General features: G+C 47.3%; 1 protein-coding gene across 2 annotated transcripts in view; it reads right to left on the bottom strand.

Moving 5' to 3' along the window:
• Window positions 1-19,365, bottom strand: part of plcb1l (phospholipase C beta 1-like) — an 86,746-nt gene extending 67,381 nt beyond the window's left edge. For both annotated transcript variants that reach the window (XM_084699446.1, XM_084699447.1), the window contains exons 1-2: window positions 19,119-19,365; window positions 15,814-15,891 (exon numbers count right to left, since the gene is read on the bottom strand). In XM_084699446.1, coding sequence (XP_084555572.1) covers window positions 15,814-15,891; window positions 19,119-19,217 — 177 coding nt within the window. In that variant the 5' untranslated portion in view covers window positions 19,218-19,365. The remainder of the gene's footprint in view (window positions 1-15,813; window positions 15,892-19,118) is intronic.
• Window positions 19,366-23,288: the final 3,923 nt, after the last annotated feature.

Genomic DNA, 23,288 nt, shown 5'->3' on the forward strand with positions numbered 1-23,288 from the left:
GAGGAGGGAGAGAGGGAGGGATGGGGAGAGAGAAAGAGAGGGTGGGGGAGAGGGGGAGAGGAGGGAGAGAAGGGGAGAGAGGGGGAGAAAGGGAGAGAGAGAGAGAGAGAGAGAGGGGGGGGGGAGGGAAGGAGGGAGAGAGAGAGAGAGAATGGGGGAAAGAGAGAGAGAGAGACAGGGGAGGGAAGGAGGGAGAGAGAGAGTGAGGGAGAATAGAAGAATCCTCTTCCAGCACCCCCGATCCTTTAGGGAATACCAGCACCTCTCCAACCTCACATGAACATCACAGCTTCCTGCCTGCCTGCCTGCCTGCCTGTCAGACAACCATATGGTTCATGGGATATAGTTTGCGAGGGTGTTGTTCTGACAGCTGACCAGATCCATGCAGTGTTCAGTAACCAAGTCTATATTGGTCTGTGAAGGTATACAGTGCCAGTGTGGCCCTTGCTGTGCCCCCCCACCACTCTTCCCCACCCACCCACCCACCCCACCTCCCACCACCACCACCTCCTCCCCCAACCCTCCTGTCTGCTCCAAAATAAGCTGTGACACATGCATGCTCATGTGGACAGCCCGAAAGACAACCACAGATAAACTTTACATCCATGCATTAACATAGCACTAGAAACCTCCCTGAATCCCAACTGGGTATCACTGTGAGACTGGGGCGCCAAGACAACGTCACCTTTACGAGATACAAGACCCAGCTCCAGAACAGTGGACCGTTCCACTGCTGTCAACTTGCCTGTTGTTGGGAGTGTAAATTGAGTGTGTAGCGTTGTGATTGGACGCTGTGATGAGTCACTCCCACAATCTTAACGTGCTCCAATCAGAGCCTCCCAAGGGAGACGAGTTTCATTTGAAGCCTGGTTGGCTCAATAGAGAGACAGAGAAATATCTCTCACCTGATACTGTGCACGTGTGTGTGTGCACGTGCATGTGTAATCTAAAATCGGAGCGGTAACAAGTGGCGTGGAGGGCAGCGGTTTCCAGGAAGATGAAGGGAGAGGAGGGAGGGGACAACACCCACCTGATCAACACCCACCTGATCAACACCCACCTGATCAACACCCACCTGATCAACACCCACCTGATCAACACCCACCTGATCAACACCCACCTGATCAACACACACCTGATCAACACACACCTGATCAACACCCACCTGATCAACACCCACCTGATCAACACCCACCTGATCAACACACACCTGATCAACACACACCTGATCAACACACACCCGAGGAACACACACCTGAGGAACACGACAGGACGAGCCCCTACCTTTCTTTTCTCATCTCCCTCTCCACCCCCTCTCCACTCCCTCTCCACCCCCCTACCATCTATCCTGTTCTCCCTCTATGGCCGTCTCTCCCTGTCTCTCAGAAACAGTGTGCAATGTAAAAAATCCTCAGTTCTGATTCACAATCCACACATCCCCCTGCAATCCAACTGGAGGTGGTTTGGGGATGGGGGTGGGGTGTCTGGGGGAGGGTGGTTGGAGGGGGCAATGGGAGGGTAAACAGCAGTATAAAGCATGGACAGGAGGTCAGACAAGTGGCAGGGGCTGATAATGGCTATCAGCCGCCAACACACTCCACAGAACAATACACCAACACTGAGATAAACACCAGGCTGCTTAGTTCTCCCCGGCAACATACACACACACGCATACACACACACACACACACACATACACACAAACGCGTACATGAGTACAAGAAGGTACATTTAAAAACACGTATACACTCTCAAATAAATGACTCAAATATAAATGCCAATCTGCAAACATGCACACATGCATTTGCAGTGAAAGAGGACTTTATACCGTGAATATCACGGGCCACCATTTTCCATGAAAACAAGCCTGCCCTATCACACACACACACACACTCACTCACACACAGGGATCGACCTTGTCTGATACACAGCTGAGTGGAGCGACAGAGTGAAGCAGATTCCCTCATCCGTCCCTCATCAACCTCTATCTCTCATCCCTCTCTCTCTCTCTCTCTCTCTCTCTCTCTCTCTCTCTCTCTCTCTCTCTCTCTCTCTCTCTCTCTCTCTCTCTCTCTCTCTCTCTCTCTCTGTCTCATCCCTCTCTCTACCTTTGGGTATCTGCCTCCTCTCACTATCTTTTCTCAAACCTATCCTTGTCTTTGGAACTATGCCTCTCAAATCTCTTTTACCCCTCTTACCCCCTCCATCCCTCCCTCTCTCTCCCTCTCTTTCTCCCTCTCTTTCTCCCTCTCTTTCTCCCTCTCTTTCTCCCTCTCTTTCTCCCTCTCTTTCTCCCTCCCTCCCTCCCTCCCTCCCTCCCTCCCTCCCTCCCTCCCTCCCTGTCTTTCTCCCTCCCTCCCTCCCTCCCTCCCTCCCTCCCTCCCTCCCTCCCTCCCTCCCTCCCTCACTCCCTCCATCCCTCCCTCTCTCTCCCTCTCTTTCTCCCTCTCTTTCTCCCTCTCTTTCTCCCTCCCTCCCTCCCTCCCTTTCTCCCTCCCTCCCTCACTCCCTCCCTCCCTTTCTCCTTACCTCCCTTCCTCCCTCTCTCTCTCAGCAGCTGCTCTCTTGTCAAAAGATGGCAGGTTGCGTCCCAATGTTCCCTCTCTCCCTCCTTCTCCTGATTGTTTAAGTAGACTTATATCTGCTGGCTTCCTCTAGGCGCACTGCTGAGCGCTCTAATCTGCTCACACTGCAGTAGCACATCTCAGATCATCTTCAAAGACCTGGAGGGAGTCTGCTGCTTCTACACACACACACACACACACAGCAGGCACACACACCGGCACACTTTTCTGGTTTTCTATGACTGTGGGAAACCTGACACACACATAAAATCAACACACCTCTGACTGTAATCTTTGTTGACATGGTAATATTTTGTCATAACTCCCTGGTTGGCGTGTCATGCACAGCATATACCTCCAGGTGGGGTTACAAATGTGCACGGTGGAAAGTCATTTCACAGAGCTATGCAGGTTAACCCGCCTCGCTGATGGTGGAACCTTTAGCATTCAAGCAGCGTTCCACAGAGATGTGCTTCTGTGTCGGGACGTAAAAGGTCTGGGTGTGAAACGAGAGCGAGGAGCTCGTCTGTGGGCTGCGTCTCTCCTGTTGGCCTTGGTGCGTGCCTTTGTCTGCAGGCCGGTGGCAGCGAACACTCACCACTCTCATCTTCCAGCTCATTTAAACACTTCTGCAGTGCAGCGCTGAGGCGCCTTTGAAGTCAGGACAAAGAGGCCAACTGGAAATACATTTTCCATTTTTCTTCTGGTAAGCAAGCCATCGCTCTCCCTCTTCCATCCATCCCCCTTCCCTTGTCTCTTTTCTTTTCTCCTCCTACCCATGTCCCTTTTCCCACCTTTGTGTATGTGCTTTGTGTTAAGTCTCGTTCTCTCACCCTCCTCTTCCCTCCCCTCTCCTCCCCTCTCCCTCCTCCCTTCCCATCCCCTGCACCTCTCCTGTCCTCTCCTCCCCTCTCCCTCCTCCCTTCCCATCCCCTGCACCTCTCCTGTCCTCTCCTCCCCTCTCCCTCCTCCCTTCCCATCCCCTGCTCCTCTCCTGTCCTCTCCTCCCCTTTCCCTCCTCCCTTCCCATCCCCTTCCCCTCTCCCCACCTCTCCTTCGTCTTCCTCTCCATGTATGGCTCACCCGTTGAGACAACACCAGAGGAGGACAAAGCCATGGGGGGTTGGGGGACGACGACGACGACAGGAGACCATTTCTCATCACGGTCTGATTCACCACCTCTGCTCCACTGAATCACAGTCACACAGGAGAATGTCACTTTAAATACCTTGACGGGTGACTCTGTTCACAGGCTGTTCATTGAACCTGTTTCGGAGGCCTGTGCCTACATGTGGGTGAACTATGAACTCCTGCCATGATTGAGGCCATACAAGAACAGTCTCCATCATTCTCCTTACCTCGAGTATCAATAATCATTACTGTAACCCTGCTTCCAAGACCACAGGTCTTTCGCTTCAGTGAAAGCATATAGTGTCTTTCTGAGGATAAAGAGTATTGGTTTTGCCATCAACAGCCATATTAAAGGTCTCTTAAGTAAAGACATAATGTTAAAAGTAATTGTAGTTGTAGTGTAGTATGTAGCGATGGAGGACACAAAAGCAATTTGGGCAGCCACATATCTGGTGACTGATACATTCAGGACTGATAAGAATAAACGCCTCTCAGCGTTCCTTCAATGCTAATGTTCTCTAGGCTCACCCTCCTTTATTCCTTCGCTCCCTCTTTCTCTCTACCTCTTCTGCTCTCCACCGCTTTGATGGGCTGATGGGAGTTGTGTTCCTCTGTTTAATACTGTGCTCCCTCTCTCTCTGTCTCTCTCTGTCTCTTGCTCGCTCTCTCTCTCTCTCTCTCTCTCTCTCTCTCTCTCTCTCTCTCTCTCTCTCTCTCTCTCTCTCTCTCTCTCTCTCTCTCTCTCTCTCTCTCTCTCTCTCTCTCTCTCTCTCTCTCTCTCTCTCTCTCTCTCTCTCTCTCTCTCGAGGAAAGTTCTTTCTCTGCGGGAGACGGTATTTTAAGCATGCTAGTCTGATAGCGCCTTGGCCCCAGAGCACTGCTGGGCTGTTTAATGTGATGCTTTCTTATCGTTTCACCAAATTGAATCGTCTCGAAGTGGAGGGAGAATGGCGACTGACCCACATTCATGACACACTTGAGCAGGAGGAGCAGAGACGTCAGGCACAGATGGGGAATCCATGAGAAGTTCCTGGCTGGACAACTCGACTGTCTGCTGTTACCTAGAATGACCTGCCCAACAGCAACACTTTCCTTGTTCTCCTAATCTGCCACTACAACTGTTCCCTGGCCAAAACTGTGTGTCCAGTTTCTGCACTGATACACAACAGGGAAAGTATGAAATGCTGACACAAGCGGGAAATTGTGTCAAAGAAAACGCCTCCTTAGAGTTGGTATTGTTGACAAGAAAAGGTCAAAGTTCCAAACTGTAACGTCATTTGCAGACTCCTTTACCTTTACTGTGAATTGTTTTGCTTAGACAGTGCATTGGAGTAGCATTTGTAGTTCATTTCCACAAAAGTAATTTTTTTCCGGGGACATATTCATCTAATTCGTACCTGGAATTTCATATCAACAATCCCTGACTAGCCCTGCAAGAGTACGAAAGGTTTCACATTGCCACTAGGATATGGATGTTTCAAATTCCAGTAGAACATACTGGCCTCACGGATCCTGCCTTGGCGTAACAGTTAGAGACCTTCTGACCCAGCCTGCCTGTTACTGCAGATGAGGGGAATCGTTTGCACAGAACTGCAACTGGTCGTCCTGGCCTGCTGATGGCTCTCTCTGGAGAGCCAGATAACACGAGTCAAGGGCGGAATTCAATTCTGAAAGTGACCACAAAACATGCAGAGGCTTGTAGATCATTAACTAGACCTAATGGAGACATAGAAGAGAGAGAAGAAACGTGGGAAGGGGAAAAGTCTCTCCAGTCCGACAGGCCAACCTCTAATCTCTGCTTGGCCAGTTTCCCATTGGCCAGCTGGAGCCCCGCCTCAGTCATGTGACCGACGTGAGCGTCAGCTGTTGTGTGGTTGGCCGCCTGTTCGCTCACTCTGGGCCCAACTGAGATAAACGAGAGAGGCAGTTCAAAGAACCTTGTTCTCTCCATGCTAATGGGGACCTATGTTTAATGTGTCAGTTGGCCCTGTTCCTCTTGCAAAATCAATTAAATAACAATTACTGAAGTCTACAATTATTATGGCAAGCTCTGTTTAAAGCTTTAGTTTAAAATCCTTTGAATTTGTCTGTCTGAATCAGAGGACTGAGAGAGAGTGACAGAAAGAGGGTTGCGCAGTGAGAGTGAGACAGAGTGACAAAAAGAGAGAGGGAGAGTGAAAGAAAGAGAGAGAGAGACAGAAGGAGAGAGAGAGATCAAGAAAGAGATTGAAAGAGGGAGAGAAAGAGAGAGATAGACAGAGGGAGAGAGGGAGAGAGAGAAAGTAAAGGGTAGAAGAGGAAGGTGCCGCCTCTGAAGACGAACGAGCGGCCTCCTGCCTCCTGCCTCCAGCTAACGCGCTCTATGAAAGCCTGCACTGAGGGACTTCAAAGGCTGCAGGTTCGATACCTGCTTGTTTGAAGGGAGGCTATAAAGAAAGAGGCCACCTGGATGGCCGGCGTGGCAACGCTAGTCAAATCACAGCGCCTCATGCAGAGGGGGGGGGGGGGGGTCTTTGACTACTTAACCACATCAAAACGCCTCTGTAATGGATTGCATTGTCATGGCAACAGGGTTTAGCGTTTGAAGCGAGGGAGTCAGAGAGAGGGGAGAGAGGGATGGCGAGTCGAGGAGGATGGAAGAGATGGGAGGAAAGACAGAAAAACTTTCTGTTCCAACCAGAAGAAAACATTGTGTTCTCATCCAGTGATGCATAAACACATTTGGAGCCAAAACGTTTTGTTTCCATGGAAGACGGTCCATGTGCAGGTTTGCAGACCTATCCTCTCATCTCCCTGTCTGAAGGCTCTAGAAGCTGAGAAGCAGGGTGTCAAGCCCCTGGCTTTTTTGTTTATTCCATGTGTGTGTGCATGGGCGGAGTCTCCCGGGGTAGACAACCATCCTCACCTGTGGCAGATCAGCAATCAACGATCTATATAGACCCTGCTCACCATTCAGACTCTGCCAGATTGTTAACTCTGCTAGAACAAAGAACATTAAAAACTACCTTTTGAAACTTTTTGCCTCACTAGTCCGTTTTAATGTCCGAACATTGCTGTACCGTAACACAGGGGTTGGATTCCTGATTCTGTACTCACCTTTGACCTATGACCCCTTGTGATTGGCTAATGAGGAAACTCTTGTAGATATTTGAGCTGATGCATTGATTATTGATCATTGATCATGCCCATCAGTAGCCTAACCTGTGGTGTGAGGTCAGAATAGAAGATCTTTCAGATCTTTCTCGGAAAGATCTCAACACCGTGTCCTTAGTCTGAGTTTTTGGTGGCCAAGCCAAAAATTCCTAGATGTTTGCTCTACTGAACCCAAGTACAGTAGAGCACCTGTACTGTGTTAACAGTTGCATCAATCCTTATCTCAAACCAAGCAGGGACCGTGAAAGCTTTTTGCATGTTTGATGACACAACACATCCCAACATTCCAACATGAGAGGAGAGAGTTGGTGATAAACAGCCTTCTGATAAACACACAGGTTCAACCATGCAAATACATAACTGACGGTAGAATCTTCCTCCCTGTCCTGGTGCATTTGAATACATTCAAATACTACACACAAGAGAACCACACAATGTGTGAATTCTGTCTGAGCCTCCAGGTTCATTTCAGTGTTGGTGTGTCAAACTCCCTCGACTCTTGGTGACCCGTCTGCTCATTTAAGCTGTAGGAGGCGATGTGATGGACCTGGGTGCTGACCAGTGAAAGCAGTCGATGGGTCTTCGTGTTCGAGTACGGGGATGCGTCTCTCTTGTCTTTGGGTGTTTTGCTTTTGTTTCCAGTCATTTCATTTCACATCTTGCTGGATTAAACATTCCCATGAAGGTATCAGTCATTTAAAGCTGTTTTGGAGTTATATTGGCATCAATTCAAACAAGCAAATCAAGGTTTGGATTGGAGGGGCTCTCCTCTGATCCGGAGCTAACACGATATGCTATTATCCTTCCAGAAACAATGCATGATTGCTTTGTTTCAGCAGGCACAGACTAGAGGGAGGGAGGGGTGTATGTCTCGGAGATAGACAGATAGAAAGAGAAAGAAGGAGCGAGAGTGGGGGAAGGGAGAGACAGACTGAGGGACAGAAAGAGAGAGGGAGAGAGAGGGAGAATGAAAAGGGGAGCAAAAAAGAAGAGGGGAGAGAGAGAGAGAGAGAGAGAGAGAGAGAGAGAGAGAGAGGGGGGGAGGGAGAAAGGGAGGCAGGGAGGGAAAGGAATGAGGGAAAGAGGAAGAGTGAGGCAGAAGGAGAAAAACAGAGAAAGAGAGAGAGAGGGAGAGAGAGAAGGAAAGAGAGAGAGGAGAGAGAGAAGGAAAGAGAGAGAGGAGACAGAGAGGTGGTGGAGGGCTGTTCATTGCTGACTGCCGTCTGTTCCGCAAAGATAAAGCAAATCTGTCTGCCCCACCATCAGCCATCTCTACGCTCCACATCAAACTTTCATTGAGCCAAGCGCTTGGCACCAGAAAACACATTCATAAATATTTCACCCTCACACTAAGAACCATGTCATTTGCTGCTTTTATACACTATCCTGGATTTAAAAACAGAAGTGTTTGGGAGTTTTTATATGCTAAGGGTGGGAAAGAAGAGAGGTACGAACAGCTGTATGTAAGTGTGGTAGTGTGTTGAGGAGTTTGAGACACCTTGTGGAACCTGCTCTATGACTCTGGTGGATCTCCAGGGTTCCTCATGTTTTTCTACCCAGACGGAGCGCAGAGTATTCTGAGTGAACTATGTCAGATGATTCCAATGAACGGTGTCAAGATAATTTTTGAATAATGGCTCCGGAAATAGGGCAAGGCAAGCGTTATAAATACCTGTACCTTTGAGAACCGCAGAAGCTTACTCATGCTCTTCATAGACATCTCATGAACTCATAGAGGATGTCTCTGCCTGGTTCTGCCTCTGTTTTTGCCTCTGTCTCTCTCTTTCTGCATCTGTCCCTGTTTCAGTATTCTCTGAGTAATGCCTCTCTGTGTATGCATTTACATTACATTTAGTCATTTAGCAGACGCTCTTATCCAGAGCGACTTACAGTAAGTACAGGGACATTCCCCCCGAGGCAAGTAAGGTGAAGTGCCTTGCCCAAGGACACAATATAATTTGGCACGGCCGGGAATCGATCTGGCAACCTTCAGATTACTAGCCCGATTCCCTAACCGCTCAGCCATCTGACTCCCCATGCCTCTGTTTCTGCCTCTGTCTGTTTTCCTCTCTTTCCGCCTCTGTTTCTGCCTCTGCCTCTTCAACCTGTGCATGTTTCTGCAATGGCATATGTCATAATAATTCCATCATGCATACAGTATCACCAAGCACATCCAGCTCAGAGCCAGCCCAGTGATATGGGTCTTCATGTGAAGGCAGCAGAGTGATATCCTCGTAACTGATTAAAAGCTGCTTCATTAGTTCTAACTAATGACTAGCCCCAACAGTATCACTGGCAACCGTTGCAACACGGCTGTTTAGGTCAGGGGATTATCACATGTCTGGCAGCAGGGGCACACACAGCCCTTGGCTGGGTAGGGGCGCGGCCCAGGTGCTGGCATCTCTGGATCCATTCAGGTTCCGGAGAGAAGGACAGAAAACAACCCCTCAAACCCTGCCACTTAGGGTTTTGTGAATGGACTCCAGAGGTTCTGGTTAGAAAGGAAACGAAGAAAGTGCTGTTCCTCCTGAGAGAATACAAGTGTGTGTGTGTGTGCATTTGTCTGAGAGTGTGTGAGTGCTTGCTCCCAGTCAGTGGAAAACAGGTCCTAATCAGAATTCACAGAGAGGAACAGAAGTCTAACTCAAGCACAAACAAAGCCTTTAGAAATCTCACAGGACTCACAAATCCAAGAGTTTGGCTTTTCATCTGCATTCACCATGAGCTCCCTAAAGCATGTCACCTTCACCGCCGGAAACTTGGCAATACAACATTCATGTATTGTCCAGTTACAATGTCTACTGATTTAACCAACGCAACAAGGCAGCTGAATAGTTTCCACTCTCCTTTTCCGCTCCAGTCACACACACACACACACACACCACACGCACGCCCTGGAAGAAATGATGAGAAGAAACTAACCGGGTGTGACTTGCATTTCTAACTGAGCGGACGTTGAAGGTCTGTCAGTGCCCATGTCTGGAACTGGCTGATGGAAAATCTCCTCATGAAATCCCACTGAAGCAACGCAGAACACATCGAGGACAGGACGGGATTGACTGATTGATTGAGCTGTCGCGATGAAAGAAAAGAACTGTGACATCTGCTTTTGTCCACGCACAGATAAACACTGTCCAGGAACCAGACAGACATGCCACTTTAATATTTTGGTTCTCATTCTCACACTACGATTCTTCTCAACGGTAGCTCATTTACACGCTCACACACATTACAGACTCTAAATATTGCCTTTTAATTATAACTGCGTGTACAGTAAAGTCCTGATTTACCGTAGGTTTACGAAAGCTAAATTGAAAGCAACAACAAATTAAAAAACTTGCTGCTCATGAAACATCTTTGACTGTATCTCATATTAGGACCCGGGGAGAAATGTTGTAGAACAACGCATATTTTCTGCAATGGTAATGAAGTGTATGAGTCACACTGTGGGCCCTCCCTCCCTCCCAGAGAGACAAGCATGTCAGATTGAACTGGCTGGGAACAGAGAGGAGAAAGGGGAAGCAAAGTAACGCTAGGCTAACAATGCCTGATAATCATGGTAATTATACAGCAGTCCAATCTCCAACAAAACGTAATCAAAAGAAACTGTCATCCTCAATCATGTCCCCCAAATCATAATGTCCCATGAAATAGATTCATTAAGAAGCAACTGAAATGAACTGACATCAGGCCGCAGTTCTGCCGAGCCAGGCTTGGAGTGAAACGGTCCAGGAGAATAAACTCCTAAATGTCCTCAGGGCCTTCAGAACCAACATGACAGAATTTACTATCCAGAAGTCCAGGTTTTCACCTGCCTCTCTCCCTCCCTCCCCATCGATCTCTCTCTCTCCCCACTTCTATCTCTATCAGTCTCTCCATGTTTACATCTCTATCACTTTGTTCTCCCTTTTCCTCTCCCTCCATCTCTCGCACCATCACTCTCTCTTTCTCTTGGCCCCCTATGGCTCCCCCTCCCTCCACCTGCCCCCTCTGTCCTCCGGGCGGGGGAGGGTGTGTAAGGCTCTATTTTACCCCAGGTCACGTTTCACCTCCAGTAGATTGGCTGGAGATTTACGTGGCTCTTGAGCCCTGTGCTGATGGAGAGAGAGACCACTGTAACCACAGGAACCTTCCAAGTATGAGAACCAGATGTGGGAACTCTGCCACGACAGGGAATTGAGGTGTGTGTGTGTGTGTGTGTGAGTGTGTGTGTGTGTGTGTGTGTGAATGTGTGTGAGTGTGGCACAGATTTCTATTCAAAAACTATTGACAGATCTATCATTCAGAAAGACAGTAACTGAGAAATCCACATTTAGTATTTTCATCGCAATATTTTGGTTCACAACAATCATAAATTGGGGGTGGAAGGTGGAGGGGGGAGGGGGAAGCGTGGGCAAAGCACCTGGTATCCCAAGGTATGTCTCACTGTGGCAACCATGGAAACTAGACAAAGTGGCTGTTTCTTTCATTTGGCAGGGTCATTCAAACACTCCACATTATGCAACACCTCCCCTTGGAAGCCTCCTCCAATGACAGAAAGCCTTATTTATACCCTTAAAGGCACCTGTTAACAGCACTGGAATGTGTGTGTGTGTTTGTGTGTGTGTGTGATTATTCTTCAAGCGCATTCTGCATTCTACAAAGTACCAAGACACAAGCATATAGACACACACGTAAATGTGGTAGGCAAATAAGCTATTTTCTGATAATGACTGAAACACTGTCTGGTTGCTATGGTGCTGGCCGCCAAATGGCAATTATGTAAAATCCCAATCCAAGTGGAGCTTGGAGAGGACAGATGTCACTCCTCGACAACATCCTACTTTAGAAACAGAGCTGTAGTCTCCACCATGAGTTCATCAGATCAAATCAAACCCATTTGACTTGTATTGTGATGTCACAAAGGGCCTCACAGATGCCCACAGGTCAGCACCTACCACTAACCTAAACACTCAAAGTTGCAGTCAATTAAATGCAATCAACACAGTGTGTATGTGTGTGAGTGTGTACGTGTGTGAGTGTGTGGGTGTGTGTGTGTGTGTGTGTGTGTGTGTGTGTGTGTGTGTGGGTGTGTGTGTGTGTGTATGTGTGTGTGTGTGTGTGTGGGTTAGCCATCTCCCAGGGAGCAGTGCTGCCAAACACTCAATAACTCAAACTGATACAAAGCACGTCAGCGTAGAGCTATTAGGGAATACATAAGCGTGTGTGTGTGTGTTCTTATAGGTATCATGCATTTCTTATGTGTCTGAAGGAGGACATGGAAGCACATAAAACATAAAGCAAATGGACTGAGAGACAAACAGTCCCAAATAGGCCAGAATTATGACTGCATCGGTTTACATTCCACACTCTGTTTAAGAATACATCACGGCAGTTAAGACACAAACACAGCCCTCGCCATCGCAACACACACAAGCGAGAGAAACACAGGGAGCACACACACTCAGGCTCAGCTTCAGAACTCCACACCCCGTCTGGGAGTGATGAAGGTTCAAAGAGCTTCAGATGACTTGGACAAGCGCCTCGGACACACGAGAGAGGCGAAGCTTTGTCGCCACAAACCTACTCTGCGTCTGTCTAAATATGGACAACCGTGGTTTAAAAAACCCCCACAAAGTTGGAATTCCGAAACGCTCGTTGCTGGATCTGCCCATGTCTGTGTCCACAGACGCAAACACACTACTGGACTAGAGGATAAGAGGCCTGCCGTCTCTCGGTCTCCGCGACGCTCCAGATCCATGGGGCCCTGGAGGGTGTGGGCCCAGAGGCAGTGATGGTCTGGAGTCCACCTCTCTCTGAGCTAGCATGAAGACCATGCCAGACAGACACAGACTGCTGTAAACCCACACATCACACCACAGACTGTTTTACCCCTGCTGTAAACACACACACACTGGCGTACACCCTCTCTCTCTGTCACACACACACACACACACACACACACACACACACACACACACAGAGCACCCTCTCCTACGCACTTTCTCTCTCTCCCTCACACACACACACGCACACACACACGTCCTTTCAAGGTGTTTTGTGGGTAAGTGGGTCTGCTGTGTGGGTCTCAGGCCTGCATGTGCTCAGGACAGTGCTGCTCTGCTCCCAAGGAATCTGGAGAATGCTCCAGCACTGCAAGCCACCGGGCCGTCACACACACACACACACACAATCTTACACACACACACACACACTTTGGACATCCCTGCAGTGTGCATGTGTAGAGGTCTGGTCAGCAGATGGTGGTGAGATGCCTAAAATGTATGATGGACATTGACATTCATACATACTAATATAATCATACCACCCCCAACCCCTCCAACACACACACACACACACACACCAACTACAGCACAGGTCCCAGTGATATGGAGGAAGTGCAGTTATTTATTCTCTAATGGAGTCCTGCACTGACCATGCTTTGTATCAATTTGAGTTATTGAGTGTGTGTCAGCACTGCTTTATAGGACACACACACACACACGTCTCATCTTCCAGAATCACCGCCTCCAAAACCTAGTAGAGGAAATAATGATGACTAGAAGTTTGGAAGATCCTCTCCATTGGAGGAAAATCACACTCAATATTCATCATAACAGACAGCACCCCCTACACACACACACACACTCAATATTCATCATAACAGACAGCACCCCCTACACACACACACACACACACACTCAATATTCATCATAACAGACAGCACCCCCTACACACACACACATACACACAAACACTTCTCCCTCTGCTTCTCTGTTTTACTGACCTATAACTCTCTGGATCTATCTCTCTCATTGTCTCTACCTGTTTCTTGGACTCTGTCTGTCTCTCTAGTGATGTGTGAGGACTAGAAGTGTCCTGGTCCTGGCTCTCTAGTGATGTGTGAGGACTAGATGTGTCCTGGTCCTGTCTCTCTAGTGATGTGTGAGGACTAGATGTGTCCTGGTCCTGGCTCTCTAGTGATGTGTGAGGACTAGGTGTGTACTGGTCCTGGCTCTCTAGTGATGTGTGAGGACTAGATGTGTACTGGTCCTGGCTCTCTAGTGATGTGTGAGGACTAGATGTGTCCTGGTCCTGTCTCTCTAGTGATGTGTGAGGACTAGATGTGTACTGGTCCTGGCTCTCTAGTGATGTGTGAGGACTAGATGTGTCCTGGTCCTGTCTCTCTAGTGATGTGTGAGGACTAGATGTGTACTGGTCCTGGCTCTCTAGTGATGTGTGAGGACTAGGTGTGTCCTGGTCCTGGCTCTCTAGTGATGTGTGAGGACTAGATGTGTACTGGTCCTGGCTCTGTAGTGATGTGTGAGGACTAGATGTGTACTGGTCCTGGCTCTCTAGTGATGTGTGAGGACTAGATGTGTCCTGGTCCTGGCTCTCTAGTGATGTGTGAGGACTAGATGTGTACTGGTCCTGGCTCTCTAGTGATGTGTGAGGACTAGATGTGTACTGGTCCTGTCTCTCTAGTGATGTGTGAGGACTAGATGTGTACTGGTCCTGGCTCTCTAGTGATGTGTGAGGACTAGATGTGTCCTGGTCCTGTCTCTCTAGTGATGTGTGAGGACTAGATGTGTACTGGTCCTGGCTCTCTAGTGATGTGTGAGGACTAGGTGTGTACTGGTCCTGTCTCTCTAGTGATGTGTGAGGACTAGATGTGTCCTGGTCCTGGCTCTCTAGTGATGTGTGAGGACTAGGTGTGTACTGGTCCTGGCTCTCTAGTGATGTGTGAGGACTAGGTGTGTACTGGTCCTGTCTCTCTAGTGATGTGTGAGGACTAGATGTGTCCTGGTCCTGGCTCTCTAGTGATGTGTGAGGACTAGGTGTGTACTGGTCCTGGCTCTCTAGTGATGTGTGAGGACTAGATGTGTCCTGGTCCTGGCTCTCTAGTGATGTGTGAGGACTAGATGTGTCCTGGTCCTGGCTCTCTAGTGATGTGTGAGGACTAGATGTGTCCTGGTCCTGTCTCTCTAGTGATGTGTGAGGACTAGATGTGTCCTGGTCCTGGCTCTCTAGTGATGTGTGAGGACTAGATGTGTCCTGGTCCTGTCTCTCTAGTGATGTGTGAGGACTAGATGTGTCCTGGTCCTGTCTCTCTGTCCTCAGAATGTATTCACTGCAGAGGCCAAAAGTGAGGACCTCTCATCTTTATTACCTGCAACTGGAGAGTTAAAGTGAGAGAGAGCGAGAAAGGGAGAGTGTGTGTTAGTGTGTGTGTGTGTGTATGTGTGTGTGTTAGTGTGTGTGTGTGTGTATGTGTGTGTGTGTGTGTGTGTGTGTGTGTGTAGCGGTAGTGTTTCCGTCAGCAGTCCTGTCTTTAGCCAGGTTGGGCTGTAGTGAAATACCTCCATCTGCCCAAACATAAAATCAATGGTACTGCCACGCAGTCTATCAATAAGACAGCCTCTGCTGATCTAGTCACTCACACACACGCACACACCTTCCTGTCTGACTGGTTACAGTGAATAGAAAGAAAAGCTTGTCTCATTATCTTTGGATGTCATGAAACAGAAGTGGGTCCAAAGTGCCGGTCAGATAATTTACACAAAGAGAATTCTTGGAACACCGCTTCTAGATTTAGCTCTGTTTATCGTGCCAATCACCTCAGGTTACATTGCTTTCTTTGGTTGAAATGTCTGTTCGCTTCCTCATGTTTGGTAGGCAGTAAGTATGCTTTACTTCCTTGTATGACCAGAACAAACAGGGAAATACTAGTGCCAGTGCTGGTGCACACTGAAGGGGGTTCAAAGGAACTGACAAGGACTTGACATGCTGGACACACTCAAGGCAGAAGACATTTCAGGCCAGCTGAGAAAAACATTTCAGCAGAGATGTACAGTAGGATCCACTTCTCACCTCAAACCTCCTTCTTTATTAGGCTGAAAACAGTGACTTTTGATCAACCTAAGGTATAGTTGCTCAGGGTATACATAAATATTGTATAGACAGGAGAAAACAAAGTGTGGCCTACCTTGTTTTGATCAGTCCAGTACAGGAAGTAGCCCTGAGGGTCAACCTTGAGAGTCACTGGAGTAGGGGACGTGGAATCCTGGAGGGGCAGAGAAAAAGGGACATATGATATGAGACAGAAATATGTGTGTGTGTGTGTGTTCATATCAAAGTGAGCATACGGTGTCTGAATCCGTTTTTTGAGGAAGATTGAATTTGAGATCTCAGGCTGACGGATGTTTCCATTCTGAAACAAATAACCGGCTGCAACTGAAGCAAGATCGAGCTGTGGTGTGGGTTATGGCCTGTGACACACACACACACACATACATAAAACACACAAAGACACACACAAACTTTACACACAAACACAGATAGACCTTTCCCCAGAGGCCATCTTTACATAGCAACGGTAGATATTATTGGCAGCTTCTATAAAAAGACAGCACAGTTCAGTCCAGAGTGAACATGCTCCAACTGAACACTGTTGTATTGTCAGCAGTCTGGCAGATGAATGGGAATGAATTACACTCCTTATTGGACACACTAGGGCGACCTTCAAAGCCTTAGAGGGCCATTCAAAGGCCCGATTCCCCCAATCACAGCATCAGGAGGACCTGATGGTTCACTGAGAATGCGTCTCGATTCAACCAAAAATATTTTGCCAAGCGTGCGTTTGGCTGGGCTGTCTCTCTGTGTATGGAGGGAGGGAGAGGATCCACCACAAACACACAAACACACACACACACACACTCCTCTAATCACCTCTAGCAGTCTATACTAGCAGAGAACAACTGGTGGATCCTGGTGTTCACTGGACAGCTGTGGATCTGCCATTTGCTACAGAGACATCCGCAAATCATTTGAAATCGAGTGAGGAGTCATTGTTTTAGATAACTGTCACAAACACTGTCTCAACTGCTGTTGGATAGAGATAATGCTAAAAGGTAAAGCGTGTGCATAGAACCACAGGCAAACACACGCTGCTGAGAACATCAAATTAAACAGCCTCCCCTGGAAAACACATGAGACGAGTTCTTTGATAAAGCTGCACAGCAAATGGCTCTCCCAAGTGCTTTGATTCCATAATGCAGCTTTTAGACAAAAGACGGCCCCGCCTTGCTTATTCCATCTCCACATACGTTCAGACTTGATTAATCTCTCCTCCATCAGACTCCATCAGAGCGAGACAAATAACAATACATGCATGATTTATGAGTCATATCTGTGAAAAACACACATCATCTACGTTCTCGTGGAGTAGAAGACACGCAGGTTGATGGATGCGGCGTGACGCCTTAGAAAGCTGAGGAACTTCCTCTGAGAGTCCAAGCTAACCACCGTGGCCCACTTCAGCGGTTCCCCAAAGTCCGAACTCCCACGTGGCACCGGCCACAAACACATTATGTTCTTACTGCAGTCCTCTGACAGTCTCTCTTCTGGGCCCGTCTTCCCCCAGCAGCTGAGAGTGCTCCTCTAAAGTGCTAAAAGCCTCGTGAACGACTTCCCCGCAAACGAGGATGAGATGCGGCCTGTTCTGTTCATTTGGGCCTCTCAAAGTGTCATCGTCGTCAGGGGCGTGTCGCAGAATCTGTCTCCGCTTCAAAATGCGTTGACAGTACCTGTCCTGTTGGCTGCCACGTTTCAACATGGCAGTGTGGTGTGTCTTAACCTTGCCTGCGCGGTCCACAGAGCCGCGGTTGTGAGTAACCGTATGTGTGGTCGTCTCAGATGTGCAGTCATCGTACCACAGGCCATTTCCACCCCACCGGGCTCATTGCGGTTCCATTTTATCTCAATATCCCTTCGGCTCAGCCTCCTCTCCTCGCTCCACTTCGCTAACGCAGAAAAGGTCTGGGGTGGGGAGCAGCAGCCTATGGATGACAGAGTGCTGATACCTGTCATGTCAAACCTTACATCTGGCTCAGTAAGGGAACGGAATTTTAATGAGTGAAATTCTCAACGAGGTGAAAATTCTATAAGAGCTGCAGTTAAACTGCTTGCTTGAAATCTGTTTTTGCACACCTCTTTTTGGCTCTTTCTGGGTATCTAATCTCTCTCTCTTTCCATTGAGGGAGATAGAGAGAAAAAGAGGAAGGAAGGAGTGCATGGGAAATAAACTGTGAAAGAAACACAGCTGTGTGTGTGTGTGTGTGTGTGTGTGTGTGTGTGTGTGTGTGTGTGTGTGTGTGTGTGTGTGTGTGTGTGTGTGTGTGTGTGTGTGTGTGTGTGTGTGTGTGCGTTTGTGTTTGTCAGGAAAGGCCTGGTTGGCAGTGGGGTCTGGAGAAAGGCCATGAGACCGGCCCACACCCACATCAACTCACTACATAAACACTTCTAGAACATACTACATGTCTGGAGGAGGAAGCCCATCCATGACTCCCTGTTCTTATTTGTTGTCTTCATCCATTACAAATTATTAATACACAAATAAAACCATGAAAACTGTCAACATTGCCAATCAACTAAGTTTAAATAAGGTCTTAGTTAAGGTTTATAATGAAAACAGCTATTGTTCTGAGTGGGAAACAGAAACACGGCTTTGGATGAGGCAAGACATTGCTTTATCATCGTTTCTTTTTGTTGCTTTCTTTTAATTGAAAAGTTGTTGCTGTGTAAGGCAAATTCACTACAGTGTGCTGCTCAGATGGTGTCTGGGGCTACCAGTACAATCTAAGGTTACGTGCTTTACAGCGATGAGCAATCAATTTTAATCAAGGTCATCTCTCACTGCACACAGACTGGCTGTAATAGAATACTCTAATGACAACAATAAAAACACGACCGTTATTCAACCTAAGACTATTGTGTGGTAACTTGTATATGTACGATGTAACGATTACAAATAGTGTTGCGGCTGATGTGTACATTTACAGTATAGTAACCGTACGGTCCTTTAGTATGAATCCCGTGCGCGCGCAAACACGCACGTGTCTTATCCTCTCTTGCTGCCTCTTTTTGTTGCGTACACACACACACACACACACACACACACACACACACACACACGCACAAACACAAACACACACACACACACACACACACACACATATAGCCAAACACACTAGTAAATGTAAAACACAAATCCTTTCTAAACCTTTGGCAATGAAGATACCATCCAGTTTGTTACCCAGAACTGTAGCGCTCTCATGTTTAAGAAGTAATTGGTGAAATGATTGAGCCACAGTCGATTGAACCGCTAATAATTGAACAAATGCCGTAATGCAGTGGTGAATATATTACGAACACAAGACACAAGAGTAGCTTATTCCATTCCGCCCTTTGATCACCAGACAAAAAGAGGCGATTGACAGCTCCGGTACTTACATCATCCCATTTCATGAATTTGTTGCCCTTTCTCAAGCTCTCGGGCACGGACACGGGCTTGAGCTGCAGCGCGTGAACTCCAGGCTGTGCCCCGGCCATTGACTCATCTACTCTTCTCAACTGACGGCACAGCAGAAATAGTATAGTCCTTTCCTTCTTCCCTTCTCTCCTGCTCTCCCAGTTCAAGCTGTTAGGAACCCTTCTAATCAGAAGCACGATAGGCTAATGGAAGCCCACTACTGTTGGCAGTATCTCATCCCCGCATATGGTGGCGGTTGGTGGCTTTGAAGCTCTCCAAGGCGGACGTAAGCGCAACGGACTGAGAATCGGACTGGAAGCTACTGTAGCTTAGGTCTCCGCTGTTTACGGGTTATGCAGTGAGAAGAGAGAGAGAGATCTGAATGAGTGAGTGTCTGGACTCACATTTAAAAACGGTCAATGCGGGGACGGGTTCGATGCTCGCTGTGATGGAGCGCCTCCCTGCGCTCGAGGGGAAACGCATATATCGAGAAACCGCCAATGTTACACAAGCATGCTGGGAATTCAATGGAGGAAAGAATGATGATCCTCATCAAGCAATTGTCGTGGAGTGTTGTTGAGGACAATAGATTGTACCATTGTCCTTGATTGTATAAGGAATAACATGGTTCTATTGAGTGTCCCTACAGATTGTAGCATGGATCAATGGTAAGGAACGAGGAAGGTTCTTTTCACTTACATTATTTAATTAGAGGTAACTCCACAAATACCAATTGACATAATACAAATGTCTACAACTGTTAGCCCAGGTAAGCAGCTAAACCCGACCTCTTCTGACATTACAGACAACTTTCACCCCAGTAATCAGACCTTGGTCTCTGGGCACATATGATGGTCTGTCACACTCTCTGATGTCCCAGCATCCCAAACAGTCGATGCACCTGAGGTTGTCAGGTGTGCTGAGGTTCACCCTACCATAAACATCCATCCACACTCCATCAGTTCACGATGCATGTGAACAGTATGAGGACACCACAATCTCCAAATCCTTAATCACTATTTTAAGATTTGAGCCTCTCAGGGTGTCTTTCATGTGATTTGATTGAAGAGGGCATTCCACATCTTTCTGTAGACAATCGATGACTGACGGACTCCCATGGTTCCACCCACTCACCCTCTAAGCTATTTCATGACTAAACTGGACCTGACATCCGGACTGAACTTTATGAAACTTTATGACTGAAAATGATTTCCTCTGAGGGCTTGCGTCTTGTCGTGGGGGCTTGAAGACACAAAGTCTGTTTTGGAGTTTTCACTCAATTTGTTGGAAAGTAGAGCAGGAGCAGATTTGCCCACACTTCTTATTCTAATGTAGGGGAGTCAGATGGCTGAGCGGTGAGGGAGTCGGGCTAGTAAACAGTTGCCGGATCGATTCCCCACTGTGCCAAATGACGTTGTGTCCTTGGGCAAGGCACTTCACCCTACTTGCCTCGGGGGGGAATGTCCCTGTACTTACTGTAAGTGGCTCTAAGAGCGTCTGCTAAATGACTCAATGTAATGTGTCAGAATGTGCAGACTGGACCTGCCCACTAACAGTCCCTGGTCTGTCTGTCAAACACATCCAACCAGTCCAAGTTTGACGGACAGTTGTCATGCTGGTGTGTTGTAGAGGCAGTTTGAGCTTAATGTCGCTGTCAGTAATGATAGATCCATCCTGACAGGCCTGTGACTCTCCCAACAGACACAACAGCCCAGGAGAAATGAAACTTGTTTGCCAAAAACCTATTTATAACTACTGTTTTCATCACAATTGTGTACAAGTTTAAGTACAAGGTTGTGCCTCTGTCCTTGTTTTAGGGTGCAAAATGTGCTTTAGGGGAGAATTTCTGTTTCTCTGTTTTGATTTAAATCAGTTCCACAAAGCGATGTGAGAACATTTGGAACATAAACACATTTGAATTGACATATATGACTTCCAGTACGGCGTGGCCTTGCACGCTGCAGACTGGAGAGGTTGGTAGTCTTCACACTGCACTTCTCAACCTTTCACCCTTCACGCTCCAACAAGTCAGACTCCACCGGTGCAGCCGGACTCGCTGGACTAACCCAGAAGCCTGCGATGTGTGCTGGAGTTGCAGTCATATGTAAACAGACACAGACACACCCTGTTTTCTCTCCATGTCTTCCACTCTCTCTTTCTCACACCCTTGATCAACATCCTTTCGAAGCGATTACTAAGATGCCAGCTGTGTCAAACATAGTGTGAAGGACAACAAGGAGAGTCGCGGCTGACTGGATGTGAATCCATCTGGTCAGTTCCACCTTCAGATATAAAGTCACCATATGCTGTTTTTTAGGGGTGGGGGAAAAATCGATTCACATTTGAATCTCAGTCTTCTAGTGATCCACATCAATTCACAAATGTAAAAAATCTTTTTTTTATTGTTATTATATATATATTTTTATATATATAATTTTTTTGGGGTGGTTAAAAATCTCAAAAATCGTTAATCAATTTTTAATCGATTTGTGATCCTAAGAATCAAATCGAATCATGAGGTACCATAAGATTCCCACCCCTACGTTTTTTTTGTAAAAGCATGTTGTGAACGATGTATTTGATGTGCATGTTTCACCTGCCAGTCCCAATACTGTTAAATGCATAGGGCAACTGCATAGCAACTGGACTGACTTGCAGAAATCTGCATTGTCCCCTAAATGAACCCTGATGCTAGCTTCCAGATTGAAACTGGTTGACTAGCGCCACCTTTTGTTTCTCTGCAGGCAGTGCACCTTTCACAATCATCAGATTGCCTTGTAATTTTAGAAAAACATGCCATTGTATTATAAAAATAATCACAAATTACACCACAGATATGCAAATGTGATCATGTGATGTAATCAATTGAGGATGTTACTTTGACGGAGGACGGCGGTTTGGGGGGTGAAGCCCAGCAGAGCGGAGGCTGCCTGCCAGGGCCGGCAGGGCCAATCTCACCCTGCTGGGGGAGTGGAAGTGTCATCTGCCAAAACATGGACCGCATGTGTTTCCCTGGCAAAGTCACAGTACACTGACCTAGTAACATATGTAAGGTCCTGGAGGGGTTTCATGTGTGTGTACGCGTGTGTGTGCGTTGTGTACGTGTGTGCATGTGTGTTTGCATACAGCATGTGTCTTGGAGGATTCGTAAGTACATATTTGCAGCATATGCGCCAGGAATCCTTTTAGACACATTTAGAACATCTCCTTCATATAGGCCTATGGCCATGGTTGATCAGGACTGTCTCTATTCTCAGTCACGTCGACATCGCTAACTCCCTCTCTCATCTTAAAATACTTATTCGAAATAAACTTTTATTTGTTTTTGAGTAGGTGATATTGTAAAAAAAATATATAAAAAACAAAACAACAAAAATCTACCCCAGATGGCTGGGCGGTTAGGGAATCTGGCTATTACTCAGAAGGTTGCGGTTCGATTCCCGGACGTGCTACATGACTTTTTGTCCTTGGGCAAGGCACGTCACCCTACTTTCCTCGGGGGGAATGTCCCTATACTTACTGTAAGTTGTTCTGGGTAAGAGCGTGGGCTAAGTGACTAAATGTAACGCAAGAACACTTCAAAATCTTCTCAGAAATTGTCCCTTCTCTAGTTGCTTGAATCTAACAGTTAATCTTACTGCATAAGTATGTTCCACATTGACCTTGACTAAATAAGTGAAAAACTCTATAAAACTGGCATCAATGCTATTTATAAAGTGTACTTTGCTGCTGTATTATAAACCCATCAGCCCGGGGATTCTAAATGGGTACAGTTCAAAGAGTTGCTTTCTCCCTCTAACAGAGAGAGTGAGGCCTGCCAAGCCTAACTACTACTTAGTGAATATGAGTCGCTCACAGACGTGAGGGATGTGGTTTAGCCTTTAAAAAGAGCAAAGCTTTCATGTGTTAGTCTTCTGTGATTTCATGTGACAATGTGGGGGTTTAACCAACAGGGGGCGCTGCAGGATAAGTAGGAGTGTCCAGTAAACCTCTGCTCTTTATTAGCCATAATCCGTCTCACCTCCATTCAATCACTTCATTGTCCATTCAGTCCACATTCCTCCACAGTGAGTAGTAACAAGGAACATGTGCCGTGAGGTATGCTGAAAGTGTAACAACCTGCGTGGGGAACGCAGTTCAAGTCAAAACCA

This window comes from Hypomesus nipponensis, chromosome 6 (assembly GCF_054491055.1).
Source record: "Hypomesus nipponensis isolate SF chromosome 6, ASM5449105v1, whole genome shotgun sequence".
NCBI classification, from domain to species: Eukaryota; Metazoa; Chordata; class Actinopteri; order Osmeriformes; family Osmeridae; genus Hypomesus; species Hypomesus nipponensis.